The 21,819-nt window shown below is 39.3% G+C and overlaps 2 protein-coding genes across 10 annotated transcripts in view; one reads left to right on the top strand and one right to left on the bottom strand.

Moving 5' to 3' along the window:
* Positions 1-7,342, top strand: part of samd4a (sterile alpha motif domain containing 4A) — a 205,501-nt gene extending 198,159 nt beyond the window's left edge. For 5 of the 7 annotated variants that reach the window (XM_061815854.1, XM_061815853.1, XM_061815851.1 and 2 more), the window contains one exon: positions 4,398-4,452. Coding sequence is in view for 2 of the 7 variants with exons in the window: in XM_061815858.1 (XP_061671842.1) it covers positions 2,447-2,578; positions 4,398-4,450 (185 nt within the window). In the remaining 5 variants the exon portion in view is untranslated. Of the gene's footprint in view, positions 1-2,446; positions 2,579-4,397; positions 4,564-5,825 lie in introns of those variants that run through there. The other 2 variants (XM_061815858.1, XM_061815860.1) reach the window with 2 other exon arrangements.
* Positions 7,343-15,176: 7,834 nt separating this feature from the next.
* Positions 15,177-21,819, bottom strand: part of gch1 (GTP cyclohydrolase 1) — a 106,362-nt gene continuing 99,719 nt past the window's right edge. Inside the window, exons 4-6 of one of the 3 annotated variants that reach the window (XM_061815842.1) lie at positions 17,889-17,920; positions 17,741-17,825; positions 15,177-17,592 (exon numbers count right to left, since the gene is read on the bottom strand). In XM_061815842.1, the coding sequence (XP_061671826.1) occupies positions 17,466-17,592; positions 17,741-17,825; positions 17,889-17,920 (244 nt within the window). In that variant the 3' untranslated portion in view covers positions 15,177-17,465. Of the gene's footprint in view, positions 17,593-17,740; positions 17,826-17,888; positions 17,921-21,222; positions 21,252-21,819 lie in introns of those variants that run through there. The other 2 variants (XM_061815845.1, XM_061815844.1) reach the window with 2 other exon arrangements.

The following is a 21,819-nucleotide window of genomic DNA, read 5'->3' as shown; positions in this document are numbered from 1 at the left end:
ATTTATAGGACTGTACAGTTGATATTGTACAAACCGAATTCCAAAAAAGATGGGAGGTTGTGTTAAGTAAAAACAGAAAAACACCACATGGACTCAGGAATACTTGAGAAATGTCAGTAAATACAGTTCAGTGCTACATACATAAGTGCACCTTAAAACTCTACTTTGCAAAGCAAAATCCATTTTTCAACAACACCCAGTAAAGCTGTTGGGCTTTTCTGGACACAAACTCATCTAAGATGGACTGATGCAACATGGAAAAGTCTTCTGTGCTCCAACGAGTCCACATTTCAAGTTGTGTTTGGGAATTGTGGTTATGTCCTTTGGGCCAAAGAGGAAAAGAACCATCTGGATTGTTATGGATGCCAAGTTCAAAGGGCGCCATCTGTGATCTTATGGGACTGTGTTAGTGGCAATGGGATGAGTAAATTAGACATCTGTAAAGGCACAATTAATGCTGAAAGGAACAGCGACATACAGGTTTTGGAGAAATAAATGCTGCCATCCAAGCAATGTCTTTTTTCATGGAGGACCTTGGTTATTTCAGCAAGACAATTTCAATCCACATTCTTTCAGTGTTACTTCGTAGTAAAAGAATGCTGGTATGAGACTGATGTGTCTCCCATTGGAATGTGTGGCACACTATGAAGTGGAAAATACGACAATGGAGACGCCAGACTGTTGAACAGCTGAAACTGTACATCAAGCAAAAATTGGACAGAATTCCACCTACAAAGCTTCAACAATTAATGTCCTCAGTTCCCAAATGTTATTGAATGTTGTTAACAGAAAAGTTGATGTGATGTGTGATGACAGTGATAAACATAACCCTGTCCCAGCTGTTTTGGAATGTGTTGCAGCCACAAAATACCAAGTTAATGATTATTTGCTAAAAAGCAAAGTTTATAAGTTTCAACATTGAATATCTTGTCTTCATAGCGTATTCAATTAAACATAGTTTGAACATGATTTCCAAATCATTGGGTTTATAATGTTGTTTTCCTTTCGGCTTGTCCCTTTCGGGGTCGCCACAGCGTGTCATCTCAGATGAACGCATATATATGTTTGGCACAATTTTTACGCCGGATGCACTTCCTGACGCAACCCTTCTCAGGGTGTGGAGGCCCCAGTGGGATACGAACCCACAACCACTGGTTTACCAAACCAGTGCTCTAACCACTGAGCTACAGGGCTTCAGAATTGGGTTTATAATGTCTCATATTACTGTCAATGTACTAAACGTGAATTCTGATTTCCTTCCTTGAAGATGCTTTGCCAGAGCTTCCACTGTAGCCATTTGGACTTGATACTTGTTTGAGTCTTTTTTTTTTATTGGGGGGCCTTTGGTAAGTAAAAAAAAAAAAAACGAAAAAAAAAAACTATTGTATAAACTACCTGAAAATGATACTTGAGTAAAAGTACAAGTATCTGAACAAAAAAATAACTTTTTAAAAAAGTTTAAAATCTTTAAGTATTTGATGTCTGCTGTACCTAAAAACTTGATATTAAATGTACTTAAAGAGAAGTTTTCATTTTTTTTAAGATTTCATATTTGTGAAAACTAATAATAAATCTGATAATAGTACATTGCTAAAATCGATCAATTTTCTGAGGCACTTATCCTCACAAGGTTTGCGGGAGTGCTGGAGCCCATCCCAGTTATCATCAGGCAGGAGGCAGGGTAGAAGAAGATTAGTGCCACAAGGATTTGAATTCAAAATGCTACAGAAAACAGGATTTGAATTTGAAATGTAAAGAGATCACATTTTCAATAGTTGCTACAATTCACTGTCTGAAATTAAACCGGCTACAATTCGCTGTGTGAAATTCAACTGGCTACAATTCAGTGTTAAGGCAGGGTTACTTCAGGTTACCGACATTAGCAAAGGATGTCAGAACTACAATGGCTGTGAAGTGCAAAACACTACAACAAAAGCGGAAACACCAAAACAAAAGCGGAAACAGTTAATCAAAAGCGGAAACACAAAAACCAAAGTGGAAACACAAAACAAAAGTAGGGGGCCAAGAAGTGCAAAACACTAAAACAAGAGCCAAAAAACAAAACCTGAAATCGGAAAGGGAGGGTTCTTATTCAGACATTCTCGGCAATGTACAGTTCGGGAAGTATATTGTTTCCCGGTACACAACATCCATCGACACACCATTCCATGTTGCTGGACAAGAAGGGATGTGAAGGTGTGTTCCCTGATCAAAACAACGCTATGTTTTGTCCATTCTGCGGCATTCACCTCATCCACTTTCTGCGGTTTTGCCATATATGTGGGAGATCTTTAGAGTGTTTGAATGATGCGGAACTAACAAGAGGACAAAACACACGGGAAACCCATCCAGATCACAAATACAGGCACGCCATTTATTTAGATCCGAATTTTGTAGTGACTTCCAACTTTCTGAATTTTTCAAACCGAACTCTCATTTTTTTCAGGAGAAAATCCTTGCGTATTGTGTAACCAATTCATGGACTTCAGAAGCTCGAAGTCAAAGGAACGGAACAGTTGTTTAATTTTGGACCAAAAGCAACCAAAAGATTTCAGGCTAAGGAAAAAAAAAAGTCCAGGTAAAGAGTACTACAGTACTGTTGGTTAATCAACCTAATACCTCTGCAGTGGAGTTACATTTATTGTTATCAAAATAGAGGTTTTCTTCATTGGTTTTGCTGTATGGCAGTTTTGTCATGATCACAAAATATTTGGAGAGTACACAGACGATTGGCTCATTATATTGTTCTTTTGTTTCACATTTAAAAATAATTTCAACTTTTTTTTCCAAATAAACATTGGATTGATGATTCCACATGGAAATGTATTAAAACCTCCAAAAGGGAGAATAATACCATTACTTGTCAACCCAGATGTGACGGTACCTGATTTGCTGAAACAAGCTGTCCAAAACTATTCCTTTGTCTCCATCACTTGTAATAAATCTCTGGGTTTATTTTTGTCATTTATTTATTTTTTTATTATTCACAGTGGGTTCCAATGATAGTACCTCAGACTTCGATTCTGAAGTTTTCATCACATCAAAGAGCAGAGATGAATTAAATCGAGCTGACACTGTGGTACATCTATAATTACATTAATTTTTAATATAAATCTACCAGTATGTTTTGGTCAGTAATTTAGAGAAGGATTATTATTATTTAAATTTATAGTTACTGTTAGAAACCATGACAACCTTTCACCTTTATCCAGTACTGTGAAAAAGTATTGGCTACAATTAATTCATGATCTAACAAGAGGTGTGATTACTTTTTCTAGACAAACTAATTAAAAAACAAGTAAATGAGCCCACCCATCCCTCCCTGAATAAATTAAATTACCATTGTAAAACTGCATTTTAAGTTCACTTGGGTTCTATTGGTCAGATATTTACACATTTGTCGATCTTAAAATGTGGAAACTGTGTAATATAAATTTTGTTATAGATTCAATACCTTTTCATGACACTGTGTATGATAACAGAATAATCATGGAACCTGTTCCAAATTGTTTATAACTGGATTCATTTCCTTTCAGGTTTTTGAACCTAATAACCAAAGCACTCCCAATCCTGATCCTGAAGATAGCCTGTAGGTTGTAACCCTTGTATAACAGTTTCAGGCATTTATTTAGGAGGTGTAGGCATGCACTTAAGAAGCAGTATAACATCTATCTTTTGTCAGGGGATCAGAGATGGAGAGACAATGATCATCAGTCCTTAATCTTTTCTAGTGGGAATCAACCAGTGGAAAAATTAAAATGTAAACAACAGAAATGTACATGTTCAATAAGATTAGGAAGTAAAAGAGCAAAGCCCTCATTCTGTATACATTTTTGATGGACGAGATAGACATCAGTTCTTGGTTTACAATGCAAACAGTATGAACTAGGTCCTCTTTCTCTCTCTCCCGCTCTCTCCCACTGTGTAGTTTTTCCAGGAACTCTTGTTCCCTACTACATTCCAAAAATATGCATTAGAGAGAGAGAGTTTCATGTGTGTCTTTTCCTCTGAATATTTTTAAGTATATAATGTATTTGCACGTTTTAATATTGTTCCATAACTTAATTTACAGCTGTCAGGGAGGATGAGTACAACCTCGCAGGAAAGATGATTGCTGTGTCAGTTGTACATGGAGGTCCAGAACTACATTTCCTTTCCGAAGATCTTGTGCATTATCTTGCGGGACAGCATTCATTAAATTCAACGGCGAACATTAACACCAGAAGAAGAAATTGGGATCTAAATTGACCAACGTATTTAAGACAATGCTCCCTTCTTATGTGGACACATAATTGGCTTACATTTAATTCTGATAGGTATGATGTGTTTACATCAGTCTCACTGAATAAAATCAAGGGAATATATTTAATTGTGTTTTTATACCCTTTTTCTTTCAGATCGAGAATGCTACATCACTGCATTGGCTGCAAGATTCCATCATGAAACATAGGTCAATGACAGCAGGTTGTCTGCGACAGGTGGCTACTGTTGAAGAAAAATAACAAATGACCACCGACTACCTCCGGTAGTGCATTATGATCGCAACTCATCTGTAATCGACAGGTAAAACATTTGAGACACTACACACTTCTGAGGACCAGGGTTCAAATCTAGGGGGCGAGTAGAGTTTGCATGTTCCCCCATGCCTGTGTGGGTTTTTCCAGGAACTCTGGTTGCCTACCACATCCCAAAAACATCCATCCGTTACCCTGAGGTGTGATTCAGAGTCCGGCTGTTGTTTGTTTCCATGTGCCCTGCGATTGGTTGGCAACCAGTTCAGGGTGTAAATTTCCTCCTGCCTGATTATGGCTGAGATTGGCTACAGCTCTCCCACAATCCTTGTGAGGAAAATTGTCTCAGATAATGGATGATCCTCTCATCGTAATCATCTTTATTTTGCCAAGTACGTCAAAAAACAATAAATTTGTCTCCAGTAGTTGTATTTTCTCTTGTACGACAACTGGCATTAATAAAGAATGCTTTTGAGACATAAGACATTGCGAGAACAGTCACGGAGCAGTAAAAGGTTGCAAGTAATCTGGTAATGACACTGATTTTAAGATGTGACTTGTCTCTTCACTCATTTCCTTGTTGTCATTCAGTCAATTGACGCCTATTCCATTAACTACAAATGTATAGGCCACTCGGTTGTTAGTGATTAAAGGGAATCAATCAATCCATCCATTATCTGAACCGCTTATCCTCACAAGGGTCGCAGGAGTGCTGGAGTTTATCAACGTTGTCATCAGAGAAGGGGCTAGGGTAGAAACAGAACTGGTTGTCAGTTAATTACAGAGCCACATGGAGACAGACAACCATTCGCACTCACAATTATACCAAAGGGCAATTTAGAGTCCCCAATGAATGCATGTTTCTGGAATGTAGGAGGAAACCGGAGTGCTCGGAGAAAGCCCACGCAGGCACGGTGAGAACATCCAAACTCCACACAGGCAGGGCTGGGATTTGAACCTTGGTCCTTAGAACTGTGATGCAGATCATTCATCCAGCTGTGCCACCAAGGAAGCATTGTTTTATTTAATTTACTTTGTGACATGATTGGCATTATACAGCAGTGAACAGGCTTTTTTGATCTTTGTAGATTTAAAGATGGTCTTTCAAACCCTTAATTTTAAGACTGCACTCCAAGAATATGTAAGTTTGCTGGTGCCTTTCCTACGTCACTTCCAGAAGCAACTTAATGGTTTAGAATTTGAGAGACTCTTCAAGCCTAACCTCAGTCCTTCAGAGAGTAACCGACGACTTAAAGAGACTACTTACGATAGATGAAATCATCTTTGGTGTATCTGAACATTTTCCTTTTGCAGATGGTGAAACCTCTGCTTCTTTGGGTGACGTTATGATGTTTGCAACTGGGCTCACTACAATTCCTCCATCTGACTTTGATCCACTTCCAGCAATCGAGTTCCTCGATGACTGTCCACTCCCAATGGAAACCACATGCACAAACACACTAAAGTTGCCACTGATGGAGTTATACAGTGGATTCAAGGCGCAAATTAACTTCGGGTTGCTAAATAGTCCAGGATTTGGACATTTGTAGCATGTTTTTCGTTCCCACTCAATAATGCTGTTAAAATTTGTGCAAACTTTTTTTTCACATGGTTTATTTTTATTATTTATTTTATCTATGTTTTGGTGGCATAACCAGAACGCGGAGTTAGACCCAAATGCACGACTCGGGCAACGTGGTGGCAGTTCGGGAATATTGTTATTCAGTCCAGAGTCGGTAACCAGGTAGGCAGCCCATGAGAGCAGCAGTGATAATGACGTTGGGCTTACGGGGTAGGTCAGGAGACAGGCGGGGGTTGGTATGCCGGGAGTTGAGATCAGATTCAAGAAAGTGCGGGAACGAGGCATCAATGACAACGATCTGGCAAAGCAAGACCGTCCGCTGGATCCTATATGTACTGCAGGTAATTACAGGGGATGAGGCGCAGGTGTGCGCCTCCTGATGACTGCAGGTGAGTCGGGGGACATGCAAAGCCAGGGCTAGGACTGGCAGGATCATGACATTTGGTGGGAAACTGTTCTATTTAGTGTTCTATTTATTATTGAAAGTTCACTGAAGTTCCAACTAAATTGTTACATGTACTGATCACTGGCTTATGTTCTTTTATTTAATACACAGTTTAAAATGAAGCTACAGGTGAGTTTTAGAGCCTTTATTCAGCCAGAGACCAGTGTTCCAACAAACATATACTCATACGGTTGTGTCCACCATTGTTTTTTCAGGACTGAATGTGGAATATCTCCCGCAGAACATAATCTAGTGAAATATTTTTCTGGAGGGAACATGTTTGATATAAAAGAGCAAATCATTTAATGGGCATGAAACCAAAATACTTGAAAATATACTAGCAGTATATTCATGGCAGGTTTTTTAAGGAAAAGAACACCTTGGCAACAATCACCTGTGGAGGAAGTAGTGCTTTAGTGTTGTGTTATACATCTGGTACTGGAGGCATTGGACTATATCACAGCTATCATGTAGCATAAGAAAATCAAGAGATTTTCCTGTGAAATGTCTTACCTAGTGCAAGAAAAATTGGTTTGATTTGAAGATCAACAGTCCTCCAAAAAGATAAGAAAGCACATGATAAAGCACAATGGAATTTTTGGAAAGGGGGGGAAAAAAATACAAAAGGGCCAGCGAACAGTCCTGACCTCAAAACAACTGAAAATCTTTGAGGGTAGCTAAAATCTGCCAGTAGGGTGATGAATCCTGCAAATGCACACTGTACATGTGCGTGCACACTAAAATTGTTAAATTACCTGGGAAGCCCAATCAAAAAGATCCTTGTATATTTTTAGTTAATTTCCATTCATTTCTGAAAGTACAAAGGTTAAAAAAAAATGGCAATGACTTTAACACTATTTTAGCACACGACTGAGAAGTCTCTCTGAGTCTGAAATAAAGTTCAGTGGCAGACTGCCAGTGTGCTGGCTTCTGGAGCAATACTCCATGGCAGAGTCCAAGTACCCCTCCATGTTGAGGAATCACTCTCAGGTCAGTCTAAGGAAAGACTGTTGGATTTTAAACCCACAGTCTCTGGACCCAAACGTATGGTGTGAAACAGAATAATTGCATTCATTCAGCTCTAATTGAAAGCAAATACAATGTTCAATACCATAAATTAGGTCGGTCGTAAAGTTAATTTGGGATGCCTCCTCGACCGGAAGCCATTCTGGAAGGGTGAATTCTGTGACTGTTCCATAGTCTCACACACTCATTCAAGTGTGGACGGCTGAAGTTTTTTTTTTTTTTTTTTTTTTTAGAATGACCAATGATGAAATACAATGACCATATTATCACAAAGATCTACCCACTACAAAAATGGAAAACATATTTGTTTCAAAGTATATTGACGATTCGGAACAAGTCAGCTATGCCTCTTTCACCATCTGTCCGTCTTGGAAGTCTTGTTATTAATGATGATGTGTCGAACCCAGAACGATGTTTTGGTGGCGGGTTTTGCTATTGAACTATATTGTGTGAAAAGTGACTGCTGTGCACCCAATTGGGATTTTAGTTTGTTCACTTTTCTCATTCTCAGCTTGTTTATTAGCGCAATATCGGTGTCAAATTTTCCAATTTGAAAATGCCACTCCACGTTTTACTTCGCTGGCAGATCAGGCAAACGCACTTCAAAAATGACTGTTAAAAAATTGTCCACCTCCCATTCCATATGAAAGTGATCCGTTTTTGTCTTCTTTACTACAGCATCCATACTCATGTTGGTTAAGATTTCTTAAGAGAGAGCTTAAAATAGGGGGGAACTCACTGACAGCGTGATTTCCTATACTGTCGTTGTTTTCACATGCGCGGTGAGCTAAAGTTAAAAAAAAAAAATATGCCTGATGTCTTTTTTTTTTTCTCAAGGCACGCTGTCGAGATCGACCGTAACTGCCTCGCGATTGCGATCGACACATTGAGCAGCCCTGGTCTAAGTACTTGCCACATCATTCGATAGCCAAACAGCCGTCCAGGTCTTCGAAGTTCCAATTGAATGGCCTGAAATACGGCGTCCTCAGAATAATAATAATTGTTTCTGCGATAGAACCTGGCTTCGTTCAATTTGCTCTTCAAAGTCCTCAGACTAATCTGTATACCATGTAAGCATCATGTCCACAATCACAGCATACGAGTGGTACTTTTTAAAATACTTGATGCACTCCCGTGGTAGACCTCGTCCTTCCATCGGGTTGATATCCTTCAAAAACTGCACCAAATTGGATGAGGTGATGGCAACAGAATGGACATGGCGTTGTTTCGGGAAACAATACGTCCAGGAACAGCACGCCTTCGCGTCTCTTCCTGTCTAGCAACGTGGAATGGCGCGTCGACAGATGTTGCGTACCAGGAAACAATATACTTCCTGAACTGTAGCGTTGCCGAACGTCTGAATAAGAACCCGCGCATTATGATTTCAGTTTTTGTTTTGGCTCTTGTTTTTGTGTGTCTTGCACTTCTCGGCCCCCTACTTTTGTTTTTGCTTTTGTTTTTGTATTCCGCTTTTGTTTTGGTGTTTCCGCCTTTGTTTCGGATTGTTTGTTTCCCCTTTTGTTAAAGTGTTTCCACTTTTGTTGTAGTGTTTTGCACTGTACAGGCACCATAGTTCTGACATCATTTGCTAATGTCTGTGACCTGAAGTAACCCTGCCTTCTTAACACTGAATTTTAGACAGCTGAATTTCAGACAGCAAATTGTAGCAACTATTGAATTTCAGACACCGAAATGTAGCACCTATTGAAAATGTGATCACTTTACATTTCAAATTCAAATCCTGTTTTCTGTGGCATTTCGAATTCAAATCCTGGTGGCACTAATCTATTTCCATACACCTTGAACTGGTTACCAGCCAATCACAGGGCTAAAGTCACACTCACAATCACACCTAGGGGCAATTCAGAGGCTCCAATTAGTGCATATTTTTTAGGATCTGGAAGAAAACCGGGGGGCCGGGAGAAAACCCACGCAGGCACGGGGAGAACATGCAAGCTCCACACAGGCAGGGCTAGGACTTGTACCCCAGTCCTCAGAATTGTGAGGCCAATGCCCTAACAGGTTGCATCCCCGTGGTGCCATATTACTAAAATGATCTGTGAAATTATTTTCCCGCTCTGGCCCAATTGTAATTAGATTTATTTTAGAAACCACCACACACTCAATCAGACATTGTAAGCGTGACCATTGAAGTGTCATTTATTTGCTATGCACTTCTGTGCTTACTGCATTTAAATCTTGTTTGTGGTTTTAAAGATGCAAAGTCCCCTTTAAGTATTGGGAGTGCAACATTTTCAAAAGATAATGGGTAGATTTTCATTGTTTTTCTTTATTTTAGTTTTATCCATCCACACAACCTATCAAGTGGATGGGAGACTGCAACGTTCACCCTGTAAAATCTGCCAAACGTAGAGGGCACTGTCTAAGAGGCAGCCACGCAGATACAGTATATGGCAGGTGAACTCCTGACATGGTAGCCTAAAAGGTTGTCATTGCAAGGTTTTTGTTTTTTTTTTAAATCTGTACCCTTAGTCGTCAAGCCCTCTGCATTTTCTCCCAGTACTTCCCCTTTTAGATTTAAGAAAATCCTCTATAAAATTCCAGTTCCTGCTGATGTTGTCTTAGAATTAAATAGTAAAGCCATTGAAATCGAGAACTTGTATTTCATTCCTGGAGCAACCTTCAGATTATGAGAGAGGTTTTTTGTCCGTAGTGAACGAGTCTGTAGTGATACTACCGTCACTCTGACACCATGTTATGATCTTGCTGTCGTGTTATTGAATAACGTAGACGTGAGTCCAAGTGTACTTTTTAAAACCCTTTCCAGGCAGGGGTTGGAAATTTGCTACATGTTTAATATAATAGAAAATTTTAAGTCCAGAGTATCATTTTCTGAAAGTATCGGATTTTTCTCTCAGCAAAATTTTATTTGGTCCAGAGAGGGTTACGTGGGTGATATATATTTTGCTTTTTCCCTCGCCAACCTCTCTCGCTCACTTCCTTATTGTCCTGTCTCGGCGCGCCCCGCTGATGTCGACACAATGCTCTAGAGTTTCGCATGTGGCTTCTTTCTTTCTTTCTTTATTCCGCACGCCAGCACAAGTCCCTCAATCACTTCTGGTTACAGTGTTCGTTTGTCAATGGTCTTTCAAGATAAAAGATCAAATGATAACTGTAGCCAAAACATTACAATATACACTTATCAATTCTTAGCCATGATATCTAGACACAATCTTGTTATCCAAAACAAACAAACACGTGGTCGGCTAACAAAACAGGTCTCAAAGATAAAGTTTTTTAATGTGACATTTTTGGTACATGGCTAAAAGCAAACATTTTAGTGTGACACTGGCTTGGAAAAAGTCACATTTTTTGTGAACTAAAATGATCAAATGCTTATTTTACAGCAGAATGATGGAAGTTTTTTTTCTTTGTTTTTGCACAGAATGTAAAAATTTTTTCCTGCTGGGAATTGATTTTTTTTCAACATCACACGAGTCTGAGAGAAAGGAAAACATATTCTTGCTGTTGTCACATGAATGTGTTTTTGTTAATTGAGGAGTCAAAATAAACATGTCAGTTAAGTGACAGTAATCGTAAGGGAGGCACAACCGGCCTTCCCTTTCACCAAGGCCACACAAAAATAAGCCACACTCACAAATCCAGATACATAACACAACAGCCACGTTACACTTAAACCATTTGAACAGAAGGATGCATTAATGAACTACACAAACTCTTACAAACAATGGTAGACATCACATAGATTTGCTGGCACAAGAACACACATACTACACGTTTACTTTTGATTTTGACTTTAGGTTACAAAACAGATACTTAGGACACATGATTTTGGCAAGTTGGCGCACACAGCTAGCTAGCTACACCTTCCGTAAGAGAAAAAAAAGATTACTTTTAATACAACTGTGCATGTGTATGTATGCGTGTGTGTGTGTGTGTGTGCGTGTGTGGAGTTTGCATTTTCTACCATTAACTGTGTTGGTTTTCTCCAGATACTCTGGTTTCCTCCCACATCTTCAAAAAATTCATTCAATTGTCCATAGATGTGAATGGTGCGAATGGTTGTTTGTTTTTATGTGCCTTGTGATTTTCTCTTAACCCAAGATAATGCTGGGAAAGGAATAGGATCCAGTATGCTCATGACCCAAGTTAGGCTAAGCAGTACGGAAAATGTATATATATATATATATATATATATATACACAGTGAAGAAAATAAGTATTTGAACACCCTGCTATATTGCAAGTTCTCCCACATAGAAATCATTGAGGGGTCTGAAATTTTCATTGTAGGTGCATGTCTACTGAGAGAGAATCTAAAAAGAAAAATCCAGAAATCACAATGTATGATTTTTTTAAAGATTGATTTGCGTGATACACCTGCAAATAAGTATTTGAACACCTGTCTATCAGCTAGAATTCTGACCCTCAAAGACCTATTAGTCCGGCTTTAAAAGTCCACCTCCACTTCATGTATTATCCGGAATCAGATGCACCTGTGAGGTCGTTAGCTGCATCAAGACACCTGTCCACCCCATACAATGAGCAAGACTCAAACTTGGAACATGGCCAAGACCAAAGAGCTAGCTGTCCAAAGACACCAGAGACAAAAATGTACAACTCCACATGGCTGGAAAGGACATCTTAAGTTTGCCAAAGAGTCATGGGCGAAGGTTTTGTGGTCAGATGAGACCAAAATTGAACTTTTTGGTCATAATTCCACTAACTGTGTTTGGAGGAAGACGAATGATGAGTTCCATCCCAAGAACAACATCCCGATTGTGAAGCATGGGGATGGTAGCATCATGCTTTGAGGGTGTTTTCTGTACATGGTACAGGACGACTACACTGTATTAAGGAGAGCATGACGGCGGCCATGTATTGTGAGATTTTGGGGAACAACCTCTTTCCCTCAGTCAGAGCATTGAAGATGGGTCGAGGCCGGGTCTTTTAACATGACCGAAGCACACATCCAGGAAAACCAAGAAGTGGCTCCTGAAGAAGCATATGAAGGTTCTGTTGTGGCCTGGCCAGTCTCCAGACCTAAACCCGATAGAAAATATTTGGTGAGAGCTGAAACTCCGTGTTTCTCAGCGACAGCCCAGAAACCTGCATGATCTGGGGAAGATCTGTGTGGAGGAGTGGGCCAAAATCCCTCCTGCAGTGTGTGGTAACCTGGTGAGCAACTACAAGAAACATTTGACATCTGTAATTGCAAACAAAGGCTACTGTACCAAATATTAACATTGGTTTTCTCAGGTGTTCAAATACTTATTTGCAGCTGTATCACACAAATAAATCATTAAAAAAAAATCATACATTGTGATTTCTGGAGTTTTTGACTATCTCTCTCACAGTGGACATGCACCTATGATGAAAATTTTCCTCCATGATTTCTAAGTGGGAGATCTTGCAATATAGCAGGTTGTTAAAATACTTATTTTCTTCACTGTGTGTATATGTATGAAGAGTTCAGACGCAAATGCAAATATATACATTTTTGTTACTTCTGTAGATTATTTTATTTATATATTATATAAATTTTGATTTAAATAGGCTATTCCACGCTATCGAGGACTTGCACGCAACGCGAACAAGGTCCAGAGCAGGCAGGATCCTCTCGGACCCTCTACTTCCTGGCACCAGCTCTTCCAGCTCCTTCCATCAGGAAAGCGATACAGATGAATGAAATTTAAAAGTAGCAGGCATTCTAACAGTTTTTTCCCTTTGGCAATTAAGTCATGAAATTGTTGATCAGTGAACCTATTATTTTTCTACTTTGTGCCATGTTAGGACACTCACTCACACCCTGCTGGTCAAATTAGTATGAATTTTATATATATATATATATATATATATATATATATATATATATAATATATATATATATACACAGTGAAGAAAATAAGTATTTGAACACCCTGCTATATTGCAAGTTCTCCCACATAGAAATCATTGAGGGGTCTGAAATTTTCATTGTAGGTGCATGTCTACTGAGAGAGAATCTAAAAAGAAAAATCCAGAAATCACAATGTATGATTTTTTTAAAGATTGATTTGCGTGATACACCTGCAAATAAGTATTTGAACACCTGTCTATCAGCTAGAATTCTGACCCTCAAAGACCTATTAGTCCGGCTTTAAAAGTCCACCTCCACTTCATGTATTATCCGGAATCAGATGCACCTGTGAGGTCGTTAGCTGCATCAAGACACCTGTCCACCCCATACAATGAGCAAGACTCAAACTTGGAACATGGCCAAGACCAAAGAGCTAGCTGTCCAAAGACACCAGAGACAAAAATGTACAACTCCACATGGCTGGAAAGGACATCTTAAGTTTGCCAAAGAGTCATGGGCGAAGGTTTTGTGGTCAGATGAGACCAAAATTGAACTTTTTGGTCATAATTCCACTAACTGTGTTTGGAGGAAGACGAATGATGAGTTCCATCCCAAGAACAACATCCCGATTGTGAAGCATGGGGATGGTAGCATCATGCTTTGAGGGTGTTTTCTGTACATGGTACAGGACGACTACACTGTATTAAGGAGAGCATGACGGCGGCCATGTATTGTGAGATTTTGGGGAACAACCTCTTTCCCTCAGTCAGAGCATTGAAGATGGGTCGAGGCCGGGTCTTTTAACATGACCGAAGCACACATCCAGGAAAACCAAGAAGTGGCTCCTGAAGAAGCATATGAAGGTTCTGTTGTGGCCTGGCCAGTCTCCAGACCTAAACCCGATAGAAAATATTTGGTGAGAGCTGAAACTCCGTGTTTCTCAGCGACAGCCCAGAAACCTGCATGATCTGGGGAAGATCTGTGTGGAGGAGTGGGCCAAAATCCCTCCTGCAGTGTGTGGTAACCTGGTGAGCAACTACAAGAAACATTTGACATCTGTAATTGCAAACAAAGGCTACTGTACCAAATATTAACATTGGTTTTCTCAGGTGTTCAAATACTTATTTGCAGCTGTATCACACAAATAAATCATTAAAAAAAAATCATACATTGTGATTTCTGGAGTTTTTGACTATCTCTCTCACAGTGGACATGCACCTATGATGAAAATTTTCCTCCATGATTTCTAAGTGGGAGATCTTGCAATATAGCAGGTTGTTAAAATACTTATTTTCTTCACTGTGTGTATATGTATGAAGAGTTCAGACGCAAATGCAAATATATACATTTTTGTTACTTCTGTAGATTATTTTATTTATATATTATATAAATTTTGATTTAAATAGGCTATTCCACGCTATCGAGGACTTGCACGCAACGCGAACAAGGTCCAGAGCAGGCAGGATCCTCTCGGACCCTCTACTTCCTGGCACCAGCTCTTCCAGCTCCTTCCATCAGGAAAGCGATACAGATGAATGAAATTTAAAAGTAGCAGGCATTCTAACAGTTTTTTCCCTTTGGCAATTAAGTCATGAAATTGTTGATCAGTGAACCTATTATTTTTCTACTTTGTGCCATGTTAGGACACTCACTCACACCCTGCTGGTCAAATTAGTATGAATTTTATATATATATATATTATATATATATATATATATATATATATATATTTTTTTTTTTTTTTACTTTATTTTGCAGACCATAAAACAATTCATCACTTAAACTGCTCCCTTTCCACAATTGACATTAACACACTTATCTATATAGATTTCACATCTTGCACGTCTTATAAGGAATAATTCCTACAAACAGAAATGTCTCTTGTTTGTTCTTGTTGCTATGTTGTTCTCTGTTTTCTGTCCGGCATGTCGTACCAGGGTAGCACCGACTGCTGGAGAAAAATTCCTTGTGTATTCCACACACTTGGCCATTAAACCTGATTCTGATGTTTTTTGGCAAATGTGAGCCGACCCTTTATATTCTTTGCTGATAGTAGGGGTTTTCAACTGGGGACTCTACCATGGATGCCATTTTTGGCTAGTGTCTCTCCTATGGTAGAGTCATGAACACTTATCTCTAATTAGGCCAGTGAGGCCTTCGGGTCTTTAGATGGTGTTTGAGGTACTTTAGTGACCTCCTGGATGAGTTGTCGTCGCACTCTTACGAGTAATTTTAGTTGGTCGTCAATACCGAGGAAGGTTTGTTCCCAGTTATCACCATTTGTGGATAATGGCTCTGACAATGGTTCGCTGGAGCCCCAGAGCCTTGGAAATGGCTTTGTAACATTATCCAGACTAATGGATTTCAATCGCTTTTTCCTCATTTATTTTTAAATTTTTTGGGATCGTGGCATGCAACATTGGTCTTGATCTTGTAGTCAATGATATGTTCTCTGACAGATTTTATTTAAGTGATTTCTTGATTCAACAAGTATGGTGGTAATCAGTTTTGGTGTGGCTTGTGAAATTGAACTCAACTTTCTCAGATTTATGGTTAAATTTACTTTGTGATTTAACAAGGGGGCAATTACTTTTTCACAGATATTTTATATTAGAAAACTGCATTTTGTATTTGTGTGTGATAAGTGTGAAAAAAAAAATCTATTTTCCACACCACTTATACTCACTAGGGCATGCTGAAGTTTATGCCAACTGACTTTGGGCAAGAGGCAGGGAGCATCCTGAACATATCGCTAGGATGCATCTAGCCAAACATGAACATGAACAATTTAGTCGTCAATTAACTTAACATGCATGTTTGTGGAATGTGGGAGTAAACCCACACAGGAACGGGGTGAACATGCAAACTCCACACAGATGTCGAATTTGAACCCAGGTCTTCAGAACAGGTGATACAGATGTGCTAAAGCACAAGCGTCCCACCGAACCTCCTGTGAAAATCCATTCATTTGGTCTGCCTATTCTCATTCTGGTCACAGGTGAGCTGGATTTTATCCCTGCTCGTTTTGGGCAGCTAGCTCGGTACACCATGCAATGTTTTCCAGCCATTCGCAGGGCAGCAAAACTCATAGCTGCATAAACAAGGGACAAATTTGCAAATAGATGATTAATCCAAGGTGCAATCCGCCTCTCCACTCCAGGTCACCCATGACCCAAATAAAGACAAGCACTGTAAAATGAATGGATGGACTTCTCAAACTCATACTCACTTTATTTTCAACTATCATCCTGCATATATATAAATTTAATCATAATCAATATTAACATCAATAATTATAAACTATTACTCACCTTACACAGTCTAGTAAATTCTAAAGGCCTCTTTATACTCCCGCACTCGCACAGGCAACAACACCCACATTGGATCACGTGACTGACACATTGGCCCGCTCGGCCTCTCTGTGTCACTTGACGCACACATGGCAAAAAAGTTTGCTGCACGTAGAATGGCGTGTGGAGCTCATCTCTCGTGATTGGTCATTTTTAGTCATGATAATGTACTCACCATTCCTCTTGGTTCCACATACCATCTCCGCCACTGCCTTATTGCAGCATAATTATACATGTCTTCTGGTCATCGAAGTCCATTTGTTCTAGCAAATACTGTTCCGTATTCATCAGTGTTGTTCTTTGTTCCGGAACATAAAAACTAAAAAGAGACAGTAAAAAAATGTAGAGGAAACTCCACCTTGTGGTGTTCTAGCAAATATTAGCAGTAGCGACACCCCCAACTTGGAGGAGAACTGCATAACATTTTAAAAACTGCATGTGAGTTGCACTTGAGTATAAGGGCAAACTCTGTGGGGGATAGCCGCATTGGCATCAGAGAGGCACCGCCCGTGCACGTATAAAGAAGCCTTTAGCCTCTGAACTGGAGTTCGAGGTCAGGTGAGGGTAACAGCAGAACCAAGATTTCTGATGAGGTGAACTACAGTATGTGAAATGTTTCCTTTGGTAAGATGAAGACACACACACAACACACACACACACACACTCACAGGTGCACTTAAACTAGTCCGTGCTTGTAGAGGTAACCCTTGGGAACAAGTAGAAGAGGAACTTCAGCTCCTGACCAGCGTCAGAAACTCATCACGAGTTTTGGGATCCTCCCTGAAGACTCCCAGCATGGTGCTGGTGATGGTCTTGCTGTTCATCTTTTGGACACCACGCATCACCATACACATATGACTGCAGACAGGACCGCATGACGTTAAACACACCGTAACAACACGTTATGGCGAGTCTTACGAGAAAATGTTCAAGTTGAGACATGATTTCTATTGACAGATTCCACTCTACAAATACTTTCTCCATTTCATGTTTTCCATTAACTTACGTTGCTTCGATGACAACACCAACCCCTGTGGGCTTCAGAGCTTCAGTGACCGCAACAGCGATTTGCTTGGTCAACCTCTCCTGAACTGTGAACAAACACCATGGATGAACTCTACATACTTGTTCGAAAGGAAACATTTCGGATCTACCTTGTAGTCTGCGGCTGTAGATCTCGACAATCCTGAGAAAAGACCACGGATGTGAAGTGAAGGCTGATGTAGATATATCTTTTTGCAACAAAACTTAAATTTACACTGTGTTTTATCCTCAGGTTTTGTTCTTAAATATTGTGGGGACCACTGCTCAAATACATTGATATATTGTGTGACATGAAATATGCCAACAATAACAAATGCACACATACATAACTGAAAACAGTCTCAGTCATTAGAGTGGTGCCCAAATACTCACAATTGCTTTAATGGACAGCATATTGTATTATTACTTTTTGCAAAGAAATTACTGTGTACTATTTTATATACTGTATATTTTCAGTTCTACCTTGTATACACTGATGGTCTCGAAAGGTTCATTAACAATGGGTACAACAACAGTAACAGGTGTCAGAAAGTTAAGCACTACAGCCTTAAACTGAAAATGTACTGCCAGTTTCACCCTAACAGGTGAAGTGTCTCCTGCCTGATGTAGTAATAGCTACTTCTGGAGGGATAGACTGGGAACCAAAATTCCATGACAGTAATCCCTCGTTTTTCAAGGTTAATTGGTACCAGAACCATCCACAAAAAGTGAAAAACCGTTAAGTAGCAGGGGATGTATGTATATGTGGGTACCAGAATGTTTAAAATCTGTAAATATGTACTTTGCATATTTGACACAAAAATATGTATTTTATTAAATCTTTAACTATAAAACTGTATAAATATATACAGTATTATAATTATATATATTTAGATATTAATTAATTTATATATTATTTATATATTAATTATATATTATAATTTATCACAAATATAAATTATAAAACACTATTATATTACTGTTTAGTCACGATCCATCACTTGGAGACATTTGCTGGAAGTGCTGCTGATGTGTGTGTGTGTGTGTGTGTGTACCAGAATGTTAAATCAACAGTACATGGATCATCACTCGCCTTGTATCAATGCACCTTCCTGTAATACAGTACCTACAGCACGTAGTCTATGCTGATCTGGGGTTTTTTTTTTTTTTTTTGCTCTCTTGGTCCATTTTGCGCCGGGATCATCATTCACCTTGTTTCAATGTGTCTTCCCATAACACCTACAGTATGTAATGTATACCGATCTGGCTTTTTTTGTTGTTTTTTTGGGGGGAGGGAGGGAAACACGATGCACTGAAGCCGCAATATGTGAAGCATGAAGTAAAGAGGGATTACTGTATTGGATTTGTGGAGGACATTTTCATATAGGTATGGTATGTATAAAATGTTTGAGGACTCTGACCAATTTAGGAAACCTTATTGTCTAGGTTATCGAAGACAAAGAAGAGGGGGAAGCAGATGAATCGTCAGAATAAGAAAAGTAATGCACAGAGTCTCAACTGAATGTAAGGGACTTTTAATGTTGGGACAATGACAAGAAAACGGCAACGCTTGATTGACATGATTGACTAGGAGAAAGATTTATATATTGTCCACAATGAGAGCAGGTGTAAAGTTAGTAAGGCTAGAAGTTTAGGGGCATGGTTTAAATTATTTTCCCATGTGTATTATGTAGGACTAGACGTTAATATCTAATGCATGTTTTGGCTCTGATGAGGCTCTGTGGGATGTTCAATTAAGTGATGGGACCCTATAGGTTATCAAGTGGGCTTCCTTCCGTCATCGAATATTTCACTGAGAGACCCACGACACTCTCGAGAGGGTTCAGCAGTGAATCCCAACATCCCAGGTTCACCCCCTAGGTGCCATCAATTCTCTTGAAGTTCTATTTATGGTCTTTTCTTGGAGTAGATGGGAAGAGAATTGCTGTAGGGGTTATTTTAAAGGAAGAGCTAGCTAAAAATGTCTTGGAGGTAAAAAGTCTATCAGATCGAGTGTTGAGGCTGAAATTTGACATTGACAGTCACTCACATTTGAAAAATATACAGGTCTGGTTAGTCATGCCTGCAGATAAAGTTGCGGGTGTGATTAAGGATGGAATCTCAAGACCTTAAAATAACTTACTGGATTAATATCACATAACTGTAAATGAAAAATAAAATAAACAAATACTTAACTAAAATAGAAAACAAAAATTTAAAACTCATAATGATAACTTCCAAACATCCTCAGAACGGTTAACTTGCATTTCTTGTTTCCGGGTGAATACTGATTGTTTAGGAGCAGGCTTGTTTTGTTAACACGTAAATTAAGACTACACAAAATAAGCGACATCTTTCAATATCTATTTTTTCTACTCGTAACAAATTTAACGTGCATGATTTTTGTGTTCGACTGTGTAGATTTGCGAGGGCGACTGCACAAATGACAATGACTGCATTGAGAGGTATATGTATAATGTGATTAGCAGCTATCCCTCAGATAGGATGTAGAATTGAAAGAGATATTCTGGAAGGAACTACATGAAGCAGTTCTTAGCGTCCCAGACACGTCCCAGAGAAAGTGGTGACTGGTGCAGATTGTATTGGACACGGTGAAGGAAACAGGGGCGATGAAGAAGTGATGGGTAAGTACGTCATCCAGGAAAGGAATTTCAGGGACAGATGGTGGGGGACTTTGTAAAAAGGATGGAAATGGCAGTAGTGAACACCTTTCTCCAGAAGAGGCAGGAACATAGTGTGACCTACAAGACCGGAGGTACAAGCATGCAGGGGAATTATATCTGCTTTTTTCTACTCATAACAAATTTAACGCGCATGATTTTTCGTGCTCGAGTGTGCAACTGCGCTCACACACCATCGTGCTCGCAAATCTGCACAAATGACAATGACTGCATTGAGAGCGTTATGTATAATATGATTAGCAGCTATCCCCCACAGGTAGGATGTTACCTCGAATTGAGAGAGAAATTCTGTAGGGAACTAGATAAAGCCGTTCTTAGCGTCCCAGAGAGAGTTGTGACTGGTGCAGATTGTATTGGACACGGTGAAGGAAACAGGGGTGATGAAGAAGTGATGAGTAAGTAGGTCATCCAGGAAAGGAATTTCAGGGACAGGTGATGGGGTACTTTGTAAAAAGGATGGAAATGGCAGTAGTGAACACCTTTCCCAGAAGAGGGAGGAACATATATTGACCTACAAGACCAGAGGTAGAAGCACACTATTATATTTTGTGCAGATGATGTAATCTGAAGGAAGGGACTGACTGTAAAGTAGTGGCAGGGGAGAGTATAGAGATCATGCACGTGATGTCACCGTTGTTTGCGACGCCATGTTGTCGGTCAAACAAAGCTGCTCGACAGTGCCGGAGTCGCTGCATCGAAGCAGATTTTTCACAATGTCCGAGTCCTGTTGTGCTGTTGGTTGTCACAATAGATGAGACAATTCTTCAAAGAGATCCTTCTATAGAATACCATCTGAAAAGACCAGAAAAGATTGATGGATTTCAGCAATTAAATGGGATGGACGGTACCCAATGAAATACACATGCCTGTGTAGCGATCATTTCATTTCAGGTAGGAAATATTCTTCTCATTCTCAAATGATCAAGAAGTATTTATAACGCCAAGTTGACTCATTTGAGAACAATCCGTATTAAAAAAATAAAGTGTGGCACAGAGAGGTTTATGGAGGTAAGCGCGTGGCAGCAATACAATTCCCTGTTTTTTTTCCAATCATAGTTAATGAATGCGAGTCTGTGTAAAACCAAGGGTCATTTATTTAAATATTGGTATTTGAATTAAAAAAAAAATCTGAATGGGTCCATCACTATGTGGGATTTATTGCTGACTGAGAACAGATCCAGCAACTAAGTATTTCTATGCGTCCAGACTTTCATACGCTTTTAAACTCTTCTGTGTAAATCTCACTGGCTTATTCAACAGATAGATATATATATCCAGTAAAATTTCTTATGGGCGAAAACATTAACTTTGGTATTAAATATGGATCCTTTATGCCAGGTGTGTACAATTTTTTCCACGT

Source organism: Syngnathoides biaculeatus, chromosome 3 (genome assembly GCF_019802595.1).
Source record: "Syngnathoides biaculeatus isolate LvHL_M chromosome 3, ASM1980259v1, whole genome shotgun sequence".
NCBI classification, from domain to species: domain Eukaryota; kingdom Metazoa; phylum Chordata; class Actinopteri; order Syngnathiformes; family Syngnathidae; genus Syngnathoides; species Syngnathoides biaculeatus.
Note: the sequence above shows the minus strand (reverse complement) of the source record. Positions and strands in the feature narration are given on the sequence as shown.